The sequence below is a fragment of the Bos javanicus genome, chromosome 26 (genome assembly GCF_032452875.1).
Source record: "Bos javanicus breed banteng chromosome 26, ARS-OSU_banteng_1.0, whole genome shotgun sequence".
Taxonomy (NCBI): domain Eukaryota; kingdom Metazoa; phylum Chordata; class Mammalia; order Artiodactyla; family Bovidae; genus Bos; species Bos javanicus.
This window is the reverse complement of record NC_083893.1, coordinates 13,534,774-13,549,949: the sequence shown is the minus strand read 5'-3', so window position 1 is coordinate 13,549,949 and position 15,176 is coordinate 13,534,774. Positions and strand designations below refer to the sequence as shown.

General features: G+C 43.9%; 1 protein-coding gene across 1 annotated transcript; it reads left to right on the top strand.

Annotated features, from left to right (window-relative positions):
- Positions 1–5,042: 5,042 nt before the first annotated feature.
- FGFBP3 (fibroblast growth factor binding protein 3) lies at positions 5,043–6,247 on the top strand. The gene has a single exon (XM_061402792.1). It carries the CDS (start codon positions 5,449–5,451, stop codon positions 6,220–6,222), a length of 774 nt encoding a protein of 257 aa, XP_061258776.1. The 5' UTR covers positions 5,043–5,448; the 3' UTR covers positions 6,223–6,247.
- The last annotated feature ends 8,929 nt before the right edge of the window (positions 6,248–15,176 follow it).

Here is a 15,176-nt window from a genome sequence, read left to right as displayed (position 1 = left end):
AGCAAAAAAAACCTATGATCCAGGAATTTCACTTCTGGGTAGATGACCAAAAGAACTGAAAGCAGAAATTCAAACAAATATTTGTACACACATATTCATAGGAGCATTATTCACAATAGCGAAAAGGTGGAAACAACCAAAGTGTCCATCAGCTGATGAATGCATGAGTAAAATGTGGATTATACATATGATGGAATATTATTCAGCCTTAAAAAGGAAGGAAATCTTAACACACGCTACTATGTCCATGAAACCTGAAGAAGTCAGACTAAGTGAAATACACTAGTCACAAAAGGACAAATGCCTCTGAGCCACAACTAGAGAAGCCCGCACGCCACAATGAAGACCCAGCAGAGCCAAAATAAAAACAAAACCCAACAAACTAAAGGACAAATGCTGTATGATTCCACTTGCAAGAAGTACCTAGAGTAGTGAATTCACAGAGACGGAAAGGAGAATGAAGGTTGAAGGGCGAGGAGGAAGGGAGGAATGAAGAGTCAGCATTTAATGGGTACAGAATTTCAGTTTTGGAAGAAGAAAAAAGTCCTGGAGCTGGATGGTGGTGATGGTTGCACAACAGTGTGAATGTACCTAATGTCACTGAATTGTACACTTAAAATGGTTTAAATTGTTAAATTTTGTGTTTTATGTATTTAATGACAATTTACAAGAAATTACCCCTTTCTAACATGGCAGAGCACATCTATGTGCCCGCTCTGTTCTTCAGGCAATGTTTCTGACAGGAAGAGTGGTCTCAGATATCTAACTCCCTTAATAATTAGGACTTTTCAGTAACAAACTTTTCATTGTAATTAGTGAAAAATGTCACAAGATGTCACTCTTTAGCTGAAAAATTATTCCTATTTGCTTCAGTAGTCAGTAACTATAAGTAATGCCAGCTGCTGCTGCTGCTGCTGCAAAGTCGCTTCACTCGTGTCCGACTCTGTGCGACCCCATAGACGGCAGCCCACCAGGCTCCCCCGTCCCTGGGATTCTCCAGGCAAGAACACTGGAGTGGGTTGCCATTTCCTTCTCCAATGCATGAAGGTGAAAAGTGAAAGTGATAAAAGCCTGTATATAGTACTTTGCTTATACAAATAAGGTTTTCTGGGAAAGAGAATCCATTTTACAGCTGTGAAATGGATTAATAAGCTACTCTGTTTATAAAATCTATATTAATATTTCTTAATTTCATTGATACTAAATGTTTTTCAGTTTAAATTGAATTGGTGTAATCAAGACCTAACTAACTTTGCAAGTGATAGTAGTAAATGCAAAGGTGAAATGTAAATATCTTTAATCATTTATAAAGTTAGGTGGCTTCTGGCTTTAACACTAAATGATGTGTGACATTGGGTAAGTCCTTTAACCTCTCTCATTTCACCAGAGTGGTAGAAATGTCCTTCCTTAGGTCAACATACACTCCTAGATGTTTACTTTGTGCAAAAACATATATAAACACATTCTAATAATAAAATATTCTGATTTTTATAGTAGTAGCTGACTGTGGCTCAGATGTACTCCTCATTACCAAATTCAGACTGAAATTGAAGAAAGTAGGGAAAACCACTAGATCATTCAGGTATGACCTAAATCAAATCCCTTATGATTATACAGTGGAAGTGAGAAATAGATTTAAGGGCCTAGATCTGATAGATAGAGTGCCTGATGAACTATGGAATGAGGTTTGTGACACTGTACAGGAGACAGGGATCAAGACCATCCCCATGGAAAAGAAATGCAAAAAAGCAAAATGGCTGTCTGGGGAGGTCTTACAAATAGCTGTGAAAAGAAGAGAAGCGAAAAGCAAAGGAGAAAAGGAAAGATATAAGCATCTGAATGCAGAGTTCCAAAGAATAGCAAGGAGAGATAAGAAAGCCTTCCTCAGTGATCAATGCAAAGAAATAGAGGAAAACAACAGAATGAGAAAGACTAGAGATCTCCTCAAGAAAATTAGAGATACCAAGGGAACATTTCATGCAAAGATGGGCTCGATAAAGGATGGAAATGGTATGGACCTAACAGAAGCAGAAGATATTATGAAGAGGTGGCAAGAATACACAGAAGAACTGTACAAAAAAGAGCTTCACGACCCAGATAAGCACCATGGTGTGATTAGTCACCTAGAGCCAGACATCCTGGAAAGTGAAGTCAAGTGGGCCTTAGAAAGCATCACTACGAACAAAGATAGTGGAGGTGATGGAATTCCAGTTGAGCTCCTTCAGATCCTGAAACACGATGCTGTGAAAGTGCTGCACTCAACATGCCAGCAAATTTGGAAAACTCAGCAGTGGCCACAGGACTGGAAAAGGTCAGTTTTCACTCCAATCCCAAAGAAAGGCAATGCCAAAGAATGCTCAAGCTACCGCACAATCACACTCATCTCACATGCTAGTAAAGTAATGCTCAAAATTCTCCAAGCCAGGCTTCAGCAATACATGAACCGTGAACTTCCAGATGTTCAAGCTGGTTTTAGAAAAGGCAGAGGAACCAGAGATCAAATTGCCAACATCTGCTGGATCATCGAAAAAGCAAGAGAGTTCCAGAAAAACATCTATTTCTGCTTTATTGACTATGCCAAAGCCTTTGACTGTGTGGATCACAATAAACTGTGGAACATTCTTCAAGAGATGGGAATACCAGACCACCTGACCTGCCTCTTGAGAAATCTGTATGCAGGTCAGGAAGCAACAGAACTGGACATGGAACAACAGACTGGTTCCAAACAGGAAAAGGAGTACGTCAAGGCTGTATATTGTCACCCTGTTTATTTAACTTCTATGCAGAGTACATCATGAGAAACGCTGGACTGGAAGAAGCACAGGCTGGAATCAAGATAGCTGGGAGAAATATCAATAACCTCAGATATGCAGATGACACCACCCTTATGGCAGAAAGTGAAGAGGAACTAAAAAGCCTCTTGATGAAAGTGAAAGAGGAGAGTGAAAAAGTTGGCTTAAAGCTCAACATTCAGAAAACTAAGATCATGGCATCCGGTCCCATCACTTCATGGGAAACAGAGGAAACAGTGTCAGACTTTATTGTTTTGGGTTCCAAAATCACTGCAGATGGTGACTGCAGCCATGAAATTAAAAGATATTTACTCCTTGGAAGGAAAGTTATGACCAACCTAGATAGCATATTCAAAAGAAGACCTTTGCCAACAAAGGTCCCTCTAGTCAAGGCTATGGTTTTTCCAGTGGTCACGTATGGATGTGAGAGTTGGACTGTGAAGAAGGCTGAGCGCCGAAGAATTGATGCTTTTGAACTGTGGTGTTGGAGAAGACTCTTGAGAGTCCCTTGGATTGCAAAGAGATCCAACCAGGCCATTCTGAAGGAGATCAGCCCTGGGATTTCTTTGGAGGGAATGATGCTAAAGCTGAAACTCCAGTACTTTGGCCACCTCATTCGAAGGGTTGACTCATTGGAAAGACTCTGATGCTGGGAGGGATTGGGGGCAGGAAGAGAAGGGGACGACAGAGGATGAGATAGCTGGATGGCATCACTGACTTGATGGACGTGAGTCACAGTGAACTCCGGGAGTTGGTGATGGACAGGGAGGCCTGGTGTGCTGCGATTCATGGGGTAACAAAGAGTCGGACACGACTGAGCGACTGAATTGAACTGAACTGAACTGAAACTTCTAATTTCTGTAAGAAGTTAAGTTTGATTTATAATACCTAAAAATAATCAAAAGATCAATGCTCACTCCTGGGTGAAATGCTGGACAATGTAAGTCAATAAACTAGGATATTACATTTTTATCAGTAGTAACAGTTTTTAGGATTAATATTATTAGGATGAGAAAAATATTCGAAATCGTGGGTGAAAATAAAGAACTCAGAATGATATAAAAATCAGAGTGTAAACAGTGCCGAGGTTAGGCTGTTTACAGTTGTTTTTGCTTCATTTTATTTAACTCTTAAAACTCAGATCTTTCTGTTTTACCTTTCATTTCCAAATGATATTTTCCATATTTATGTAAAAGGAGAGGGGGTATAGTAGGTAAAGTGTACGGGTTGCTTTTTGTGGTCATAAAAATGTTGCAAAATTAACTGTAGTGATCGTTGCACCTGTGAATATATTAAAAACCATTGAATTTTACACTTTAAATGGGTGAACTGTATAAAAGGGCTTCCCTGGTAGCTCAGACAGTAAAGAATCTGCCTGCAGTTTGGGAGACCTGGGTTTGATCTCTGGGTTGGGAAGATCTCCTGGAGGAGGGCATGGCAACCCTCTCTAGTATTCTTGCCTGGAGAATCCCCATGGACAGAGAAGCCTGGCAGTCTGTAGGTGGCAAAAAGTCGGACACGACTGAGCAACTAAGCACAGCAAAATGGTAAATAAAGTTGTTATTAAATGATGAAGGAAGCACTATTCAAACATTTTTTTCTATTACTGCAAATACAGTTATGAATGCCTATTTTTAAAAGAGTACTGAGAACAACTGATTTGGAGGGACGGATAAATTGGAAGTATGGGATTAACCGATGCACACTACTGTATATGAAATAGATATACAACAAGGGTTTACTGTAGATCACAGTGAACTATATTCAATCTCTTGTAATAAACTATAATGGAAAAGAGTTTTTACAAGGAATATTGCTATATATGTATAACTGAGTTACTTTGCTGTACACCTGAAACTTACACAGTATTGTAAATCAACAATAATTCAATTAAAATAAATAACAGTTCAAGTAAGAAAAAATATGTAAGAGGAAAGAAAAGAATGACGTTAAAATTCGGGTGATTAAACCCTGGAATCAAAAAAGATTTCTATTTCATGATATATCATCACTTACATCATACGTGTGTGTGTGTGTGTGTGTGTGTGTGGCGCGGTGATGGGAAATCTCCCGGTGAAAGAGAAGTTGGGGAGGGGCGTAGTGGGGGCGTAGTGGGGGAGGCCCCTTCTGTTCCATTGATAACACGTTCTTTCACTGGGAGTCGGCTAAAACAGACTAATCCTTCACGCAGTAATTCGCTTTACCTTAATAAGGCCCTGCCACCTCTCCCAGAATTCGGTAAGTTCAAAGTGCAGGAAAAGTGCATTTTTCCAAAGAATAATTTGAAACGATTTTGTATATAATTACTGGAGGGTGGGAATGGGTGAAGGTGGTAATTACCAGGCGTCGCTTTGCTGTAGTATTTGCACTGGGGAGATGATCTCAATGCGCAAATAGTTTCAAAAAGATTGTTTAGCTAGTAATTGGTTTTTTCTCAGGAAAACTTTTCAGAAGGGCCTTTCGCAAGCTGCTGCTGCCCCCTGGAAACCAGCGCCCAGGGAGTCTGGGGAGGCGGGTTGGCAGATGCCTGTACTCTGTCAGTAGCCGTCTCTGCCTCTGTCCCCAGGACCAAAGGATGCTGCTCTCCTGGCCCCGCTACCGCTGAAGCGCCCAGGTGGCCCCTGGAGAGCCGACCTGAGCGCAGAAACCGCAAGCCATGAGTCCTCTGAGGCGGCGAGCGTCGCTCTCACTTCTGCTGCTGCTGGGCGGCTGCCTCCTCGCGGCCGCCGGGAGAAAGCAGGGGGCGGCCGGCGTCGCGGCCGAGTCGGCTTCGGGCTCCGCAGGCGGCTCCTCCGGCCGCTTTGTCAGCCCCGAGCGGCACACGTGCAGCTGGCAGCTCCTGCCGCCCGCCCCAGGGCCGGAAGCCGGCAGCGAGCTGGCGCTGCGCTGCCAAGACCCGGACGGGGCGCGCCACCGATGCGCCTACCGCGGAGAGCCCGGGCGCTGCGCTGTCTACGCCGCCCGCCGCTCGCACTACTGGAAGCAGGTGCTGAGCGGGCTACGCAGGAAGCGGCGGCCCTGCCACGACCCGGCGCCGCTCAAGGCCCGCCTGTGCGCCGGGAAGAAGGGCCGTGGCGCGGAGCTGCGCCTGGTGCCCCAGGCACTCCCGATCGTCAGCCCCAAGGCGGCGGCGGGCTTAACCCGGGACCCCAAGCCCCGGGCCAGGAGCCGGGGGCAGCCCCGAGAGCCCGCGCTCGGCCCCGTGACAGGGGCCCCGCCTCCCCCGAGCGCGCCGCCCAAAAGGAAGCCCTCTGAGCAGAAGCCCAAAGCGGGCAAGAGGAAGGCGGCCTGGGACCCAGACGAGGAGCGACCACTGGGGACCGGGCCTGATCCCGATGGGCTGGACGAGAACGCGAAGCTCACGGACACCTACTGTGCTGAGAAGTGGCACTCCCTCTGCAACTTCTTTGTCAATTTCTGGAATGGCTGAGGATGCGGGCCTGGGGAAGCCTGGGGAAGAGGGGTGGGGGCCGGGGGAGGGGGGTCTATGCCCAGCCAGGGAGGGAAAACTAAGGGCATCCTAGGCCAGGAGATGCAGGAGAGTGGGGGAAGAGTCCCCGTTCTAGAAGGGGACTGGGGGATAGAGTGGGGGTGGGGGGCTTGGGATGGGAGTGTAAAGGGTATGGACAGTCCCTGAGACAGCAGAGAAGTTAAAAATTATTGAGTCGAGCCTGATTAAGAGCAGAAGAAACAGTGGAAACAGACGTAAGTAGGCATACCTTAAATATGCAAAAACTGTAGACTGGGGAGAAAGATGGGTACAGAGAGAGGCTGAAAAAAGGAAGTGGGGAAAAGTGACTAAAATGATGTGACTCCTGTGGGAAGCAGGATACAAAGTACACTATTTAACACGTTTATACTACAATTGATAACCTGAGCCAGACTGATATTCAGTGTCTTCTCATCTACTCATCTACTTGACAAGATTACTTTTTTTCTCTTTAGGAATTAGAATGAACTTGGGTGCTGTCTCCAGTCATAGATGAACCCTATAGGGATCAAAGCCAATGGGAGCTCAAAATTAACTCCAGTGAAAAGATTTTCCAGATGATTTGCCTCTGAATTCTTTTAGAAGTATTGCTTTTAAACAGAGTGATGCCTGGTATTCTGAAACTTCCCCATTAACCTTCCAAAATCAGAAGTGAATTATAGAAGTTGGTTTTAAAAAACAATTTTGTTTGATTGTGTTTTTAAAAACAGCTAAAATGTAAGCACACATCTCAGAATGGAAGTCATATCTCTGTTTCATGTAATTGTTAACATATTACATTTTAAATAAGATGTAATAATAGACTTTGCACACATTAGGTGCTCAATAAAAATTGTATGGCTAGATTTAAAGAACTGGCAGGACAATGGAAATTTTGATTGCATTTGATCTAGTTCTGACTAAACCTTGACGTTGTAAGTTCCTAAAAATATCTCGAATTGCTGGGGGAAGACAAGAAGTAAGAAGTCTGCATAAGGGAAAAATCACAAACTGGCCAACCTGAGCCCTATCATTCCTGTTTGCCCTGCATGTAGTTATAGCATTTTTCTGCTCTTCCTCCCTTCCTCCCAATTGGGATTTGTTGCCAGCATTGAAAATTAATTTCATATAAAAAGCCAGATGTTTGAATTCTTGTGTAAAATTAGATCTGACAACATTCGACACACCTTTCTACATGGCAACATGATGCTGAAGTTGGCTGCCCTCTTTAGATTATTTTCCTTAAGATTTATTTCATTACTTTGGGCTGTGGTGGATCTTCCTTGCTGCCCACAAGCTTTCTCTAGTTGTGTCTAGCAGGGGCTACTTTTCATTGTGGTTCAAGGGCTTCTTACTGTAGTCGCTTCTCTTGTTGCAGAGCAGGGGCTCTAGGGTGCAGGAGTGTGGGCTTCAGTAGTTGCTGCAAGTGGGCTCAACAGTTTTGGCTCCCAGGCTCTAGAACAAGGGCTCCGTAGTTGTGGCGCCTGGGCTTAGCTGCTCTGCAGCATGTGGGATCTTTCCAGACCAGCGATCAAACCCGGTGTCCCTTGCATTGCAAGGTGGATTCTTAACCACTGGACCACCAGGGAAGCCCTTAGATATATTTTCCTGAGTTTTTCCACTGCTCCTGCACATCTTATCAGTGGACTTTATTCATTCATATTATAGGGCTCAACCTGAGACTTTTGAGCCACCACCAGATAGAAGGGTTTTTGGCTGACCTGTTCTTCTCACCTCCTACCCTTTAAAACAATCGTAAATCCAACAATCTGACAGATACTGAATATCTCCTGAACTTCTCCCTCCTTGAACAGCCCCTAGAAAACTAGGGGCTGTAAACTTTTACCTGTTCTGTACATTCTTCACACAGTTGGCAAAACACTGAGATTGATGAGATGTCTTTCAATGACAGCCACTGGAAAGGAGATGAGAATGTTTCTGCTTTTGGAGGCTTGGGGACCACAGCTGCCCTCCAGCTCCATGGCTCTCTTACAACTTCAAAGAGCAGTTCTCCTTACTTCCTGCCGGACGCTTATGGACTTCAGAGCTTTGATGAACTTACCCCAAGTTTGTCCCTCCTGTGACCTCTGACTCACCACATTCAAACTCTTCCCCATTTCAATTGTTAAAACAGGCTCCAAAGCTCTCCTTTCCCTTTTGTAAAGCAAGACGGCTGCTTCAGCCATATTAAAATTATTCAGTGGTCATTATATACAGACAACAGCAGAACTAAGATAATGTAAAGTGCCACTAATAATGACTAGCCAAGGCAAAATACCTTGGGCTTCCCTGGTGGCTCAGACGGTAAAGAATCTGCCTGCAGTGCAGGAGACTTGGGTTCGATCTCTGGGTTGGGAAGATCCCCTGGAGAAGGAAATGGCAACCCACTCCAGTATTCTTGCCTGGAGAATCCCATGGACAGAGTAGCCTGGGGGGGTTGCAAAGAGTTGGGACACGATTAAGTGACTAGCACACACACATAAGGTAAAATACCTAAGAATAAACTCAATGAAAAAATATGCAAGAGCTACATGTAGAACACAGAAATACACTTGAGGGCAGAACAGAAAGACCTGAGTAAATTAAAACATATATGGATTGTGATTATGACTATTATTAAAGAAGGCTTAATATTAAAAAATGTAAACTAATCTACACATTTAAACACGATAACAACAAAATGCCAAAAGGATTTTGTGGTGTGAGAACTGGGTAGACTGATTCTAAAGTTCCAAAGGAAAATCAAAATGAATTTGGGGACTAGACAGGTGCAGGGTTGTATGTTTCAGAGAGGAAGAGAAGAAAAGAATGCTTTCATTAAGGGCACAACTTGAAATGGCTAAATACAGAATCTCCCGAAGGACTGTCAGTAGCACAGTGCAAAACAATGTAAATGACGTGAGGGCACTGTTTCTAGGTAACCACAGGGACTCTTCTCCATAAAAGGCCAGAAACTATGGACCAGCACTTCAGTTGACAGTTGCCGCCTTTGAGCTGGGTGGTCATGTGATCCTGGCCGCACTGAGTACCCTAAACCTTTGATCCGCCTGTTCTTTTGTTCCCACACATAATGATCACAATGAGGATGATTCTTCTCCACAGGGAGACAGGGAGAGGGCCCTTATGCATTGATTTTAAGATGTAGGTAGAGAGGTTGAAGGGAAGAAGACTAGTGTGGGATCCCCAGAAGGGTGAGAGGTCAGTTTACATTTAATCAAGTGTCAGTACTCCTTGGGAATGTCAAAGGATTAAATATTTCCCAGCATTTAGAGGCAGCTCTTTACCTTCTCTCTCTTCTCCCTTCTGATTATTGCTCAAGGCTTGGGAGGGCTCTCAATTATATTTAAAAAGGCAAAGCAAAAGAACACACAACAGAACACACACACACACACACACACACACACAGAGGATTGGAGTACTTTGAAAACTTATTGCTGGCAGTGTGCCCCAGAGGAGGAAGCTGGTTAGGACAGTCACATCTTTTATTCCTGAGCTCACACCAACAGTCTCCACCATGTGGGTAGGCAACCAGCTTCTTAGATGGCTCTGGATATTCCTGCAAAGCCCTATTAAAATCCACAACATAAACCCTCAGTAAAATCTGGAGGGTGAAATCACTTTGAGTAACTGTGAATGGCTGGCACCTACACCGTTATAAAAACTTCGAGTGAGTCACTAAGAATGAAGGAGGACCTCAGTGCAAGATGACAGCATGCTTGCCTGAAAGCAGGTTGGCTGGCTTAGGAAGGCTGGGGGCGGACCGAAGTTGGGAGAGCTGAAGTTATTTGCAGGAGGGATAATTAGCCTCATAGGACCAGATGGTAGCATGTAAGAAGGCAGGGGCTGGAAGTGGCCAGCAGGGGCATTGGACTGCAGCCTCAAAATCTGGCTGTTTAATGGTAAATTTGTTCAAAATAGTAGAGGAGGCCTTCTCTTTTAATTGCCATGAAGTTTCATTTGCCATTGAAATAATAACTATAGTTTAACGTCAATGATCTTCTTGAATTTTGAAAATAACTTAGACATAACCATTTAGACAGGCTGCTGCTGCTGCTAAGTTGCTTCAGTCATGTCCAACTCTGTGCAACCCCGTAGATGGCAGCCCACCAGGCTCCTCCGTCCCTGGGATTCTGGAGTGGGTTGCCATTTCCAGGACTGGTGTGTTATTTTGGTAATGAATGCCTGTTCACAAAATTCTGTATCAATAGCATAAAAGTTTCTTTATCATTCTATTGTTTTATCTCAAAGTTTGCCATTAGATCCTAGTTGAAATTCATAGTCTTTCCTGGTCCTTGCTAAATACTGAAAGTGAGAGCTCAGTTCTAAGAGAAGGGTTAATGAGTTTGTGAACTTGCGTTGGTGGCCGGTTCCCAAGTCTGAACCCTGCATGTGTTGGGGAACAACGGTTGCCTATTAACCTCCCAGGTGAACATCTGGTGGGGATCAAAGGCACCCTGCACTGTGTGGTTTTGCTCAAACCAAGTTCCCACTTAACCCCTAGGAAAAGAGCCCTGCTAGGTCCCCAGGGAGCGGTGCTGCTAAGTCGCTTCAGTCGTGTCCGACTCTGTGTGACCACATAGACGGCAGCTCACCAGGCTCCCCCGTCCCTGGGATTCTCCAGGCAAGAACACTGGAGTGGGTTGCCATTTCCTTCTCCAACACATGAAAGTGAAAAGTGAAAGTGAAGTCGCTTAGTCATGTCTGACTCTTAGCGGCCCCATGGACTGCAGCCTACCAGGCTCCTCCGTCCATGGGATTTTCCAGGCAAGAGTACTGGAGTGGGGTGCCATTCGCCAGGGAGCGGTAGGCTGTGCTAAACCCAGAAGCACATCTGAAGGAAGGTCTGTCCCACTAGAGTTTCTTTGGAAATGTGCCAGGGGAGGCTACGGGGGTAAGGAATTGGTTCTTAGAGCTGTGAAAACAGGGATGGGAATACGAGGATTATTTAGGCAGAGACGTCACACCAAGTAGCATTTCTCTCTTTAGATCCTCCTCCAACAGTTGCAGAGTCTGGAGCAGGAGTTCCAGTGGAGGGAAGTCCACTTACTGTATACTGAATAGTAAATAATCATGACACAAGCTACTAAATAGTCTATCCTCCTGTCTCAACTATACCTTTGAACAAAAAATTTCAATATATACATATGAAAACTATAATTTTTATATGATTGAAAGTTGGTAAATATCAAAGAAAATGATTTCACATATATGTGGGACTTCCTGGTGGTCCAGTGGTTAAGACTCTGTGCTTCCACTGCAGGGACACAGGTTCGATTCCTGATCGAGGAACTAAGATTTCCACATGCCGAATAGCAGGGCTAAAACAAAACAAAACAAAAAGGTACTTCCTTGGTGGTCCAGTGTTTAAGACCCTGTGCTTCCAATGCAAGGGGTGCAGGTTCAATCCCTGGTTGGGGAACTAAGATCCTACATGCCATGCCAAGAAAATATTTTTTAAAAAATTAAGTTTAAAAAATGTAATGCAAAGAACATTTTCATGCTGGAAAGATGTAATTGTCATTTTCAAGGATCCTTACTCCCCCCTGCCCCCAAAAGTTCCAGAGGGCTCCTCTTTTTCATCTAGCTTGCTGACTTCATGGATGCAATTTTCTTTATCAGGTAATAGTCCAAAATAGCATTTGAGGTTTTGATTTGTGATTTAAAAGGGATAATTCTTCTAAAATTTTAATTGGTTTGATTAGTCATTACTTCTGCACTTAGTAGTTAAATATTCATTAAAGAATTTATATATATTTTTTCACATTCTGTATGGTCTTAACCTACAGTTTAGGGTTTAAACAAATAAACAGATCACTCTGAAAATGTTCTATTTCCTTTTTTCCTTCAGTTTTTTTCCTGCTGTGAGTTCCATTTGGATATTTTCTCTCACAATCTTGACTAGTAATTCATTCTCAGTGATGTAAGGATTAAAAAATAAAGTGTAGTATGGATAAACAACAAGCACCTACCGTAGAGCATAAGGGACTATGGTCAAGATCCACAGTGCACTGTTAGGCACAGTGCACAAATGTCAACTCCAGAAATATGCCAGGGAGGTTGAAAATAATAACAACTGTATAACATAATTACTGTAAAAGGAAAAAGCAAATGCAAAACATGAAACTTTACTGGATTTTGGATTTTTAAAAAATTTAGTTAAAAGGTATTTTGTGAACAATTGAGAAATGTTAAATATGGCCTCTATTTTAAGTGGCATTATTGAAGCAGAGTTAATTATCTTAGGTGTGATAACAGTATTGTGGTTATGAAGAAAAACGTCCTTATGCCAATTCCTTCATGTGAATTATTTCAGGGCAAAATGTTAGATCTGAAATTGTAAGTAATTCAGGAGAGAGAAACCTCTATGCAGATATATGATAAAGCTAATGGCAAAACGCTAACAAATGGTGAACGCAGATGAAGGGTAGAGAAACGTTCATTTGTCTTATATTACATTTTCAACTTTTCTAACCCTAACCCTAATCTAGCCCCATGATTATCTTAAAATGTTTTCTAAATTATTTGAATTGCAGTGAGAAAATGTGGTCCTGAGAAATATATCTATGGTGATTAAATGATGACAGTGGGGGAAAAAAGAAGGCAACACTAAAAGAGCCACGAGTATATCTAGAGGAAAATAAATTTGGCAAACCAAAGTACCACGCATGGTCCTTGGGAGCAAGGGATGCTCCACACCCCGGGTGACATATTGTGCGCGCCTGGGAATGCTCCACCGCGGGCGCGCACAGGGTTAACTGCAGGCCGAGGGGCCCCGTGCATCCTACGCCCGCCCACATTCCGCCACTGAATGGAGGCGATGGTCTGATTCCGGTGGGGTGATGTCGCGGCTCCGCATACAACCTTCCCACTGGCCAGGCCCCAGCCCCTCCCGGGGCCGACCCTGCGCTCCGCAGTCACGTTATCTTCACCACCATTCACGAGGCCCGACGGGGGTTACAAAGCAGGACATTAAGAAGTCTGAGGACGTCGTCGCAGAATCTAGAAATGCTGGGCTACAGACATGAAGACAATTACCGGGGTTCTGAAGGCCCCCGTCGTCGACCAGCCTAGTAATCTAACTCCTTCCGTGATGTGACAGCGGGTCCTGTGTTTGCAGATCTGTTCCTTTGTCTGAATTTTGGAAAGAAAGTGTGTTAACAATTTGAGAAATGTGTGTGTGCGCGCCCTTTCATTAAGTCCCTATGAACCAAACAAAAGGGACCTTTCTCGATTTGCCCTTGTCTAACTTTATAGAGCACATCTCATAAACTTAAAAAATAACAGAACCGGTTTTTAAGTCTAGAGAGACCTAAATGAAAATAAAATATTATGTTCATATATCGTGCTCCACCAAATCTATTATTCTTTTTGTAATAACTATTTTTGATACCTTCAGCTGGTTATATTTCCTAAAAAATTTTATAGAATATATAAAACATAAAATAACGTGAATGCTTCATTTTTATCACCTATCCAACCACCATGAAGACTAGAGGAAGTATGATTAAGTGGGCAATACAGTGACATTTATTATCACTAGAGGAAGTAAACTGGCATGTACAGAATGAGTAAAAGGAAATGTCCAAATAGAAAATTAATTCACTCCTTCAACTAGTACTTAGGGAACCCATAATGCCCCAGGCTCTGGCGATTCAAGAGTGCGTGGGACACCCTTGCCCTTCAGAATCTCCCAGTATTCCTGAGGAAGAGCCCTGAATGAGGGGGCCAGAATTATGAAAGAGTTAAGTACCAGGTGCTGCAGGAGCCCATGGGAGGGACATACAACTGGGTCAGGCTCATGGATGTGTGTGGAGGTGACAGAAAGGGGGAATCACTGAAGGCTCCCTGGAGGAAGAAATACTGGGCTGAAATCTGAAGAATGAAGTAGGGCCTGTGGTTCCCTAACTTTGTGGACAATAGACTCACCTGGGGAGGGACTTCCCTGGTGGTCCAGAGGCTGACTTCAGGCTCCCAACACCGGGCCAGGTTCCACCCCTAGTCAGGAAATTGGAGTTCACATGCTGCAACCAAGTATCTCACATGCCTCAGCTAAGACCCAGAGCAGCCCCCCGCACCCCCCGCCCCAGTAAAAAAAAAAAAAGTCATCTGGGGAGCTTCATAAAATCCCTATCGCCAAGGTCACACTCCTATTACATCAGAATGTCTAGGGATGAGAACCTGGCAACAGTGTTTTTAACAAGTATTTCAAAAGCCAGGTAACCCCAACGTACAGCAAAGTTGTGGGAATTACTAAGACAAATGGAGGGAAGTTGACATTTTTCAGTTTCCTGAAGGAAAACATTTGCCCAGCAGGCATGTAGTAGTAGTCAGTCATTGTTCTTACTTCCAGATTCTCCTCTATACCGCTTGCCTCTAGTACACATTTCAGGAAGTGTTTATTGAAACTGGAGAAAAAGCCAATCAAAATCTGGATGTATAAGAAAATCAGGCACTCCAAAAGAATGCCAGCTGTCATTCCTTAGGGTCTGAAACTTACAATGGTAGGTCCTCCCCTAAAGACAAGGTAAAATGCAACATTCTGACAATTGGGGGGGAAATGTGTAATTGTCACTTCATAGGCAATGGCAACCCACGCCAGTACTCATGCCTGGAAAATCCCATGGACGAAGAGCCTGGCAGGCTACAGTCCATGGTGTCACAATGAATCAGACACAACTGAGTGACTTCAGGCAACAGTTGGGCTTCCCTGGTGGCTCAGAATCCACATGCAATGCAGGAGACCTAGGTTTGATGCCTGGGTAAGGAAGATCTCCTAGAGAAGAACATGGCAACCCACTCCAGTATTCTTGTCTGGAGAATCCCACAGACAGAGGAGCCTGGTGGCCTACAATCAGTGGGGCTGCAAAGAGTCAGACCCGACTGAGCAACGAACACTTTGACTTCAGACAAGTTAC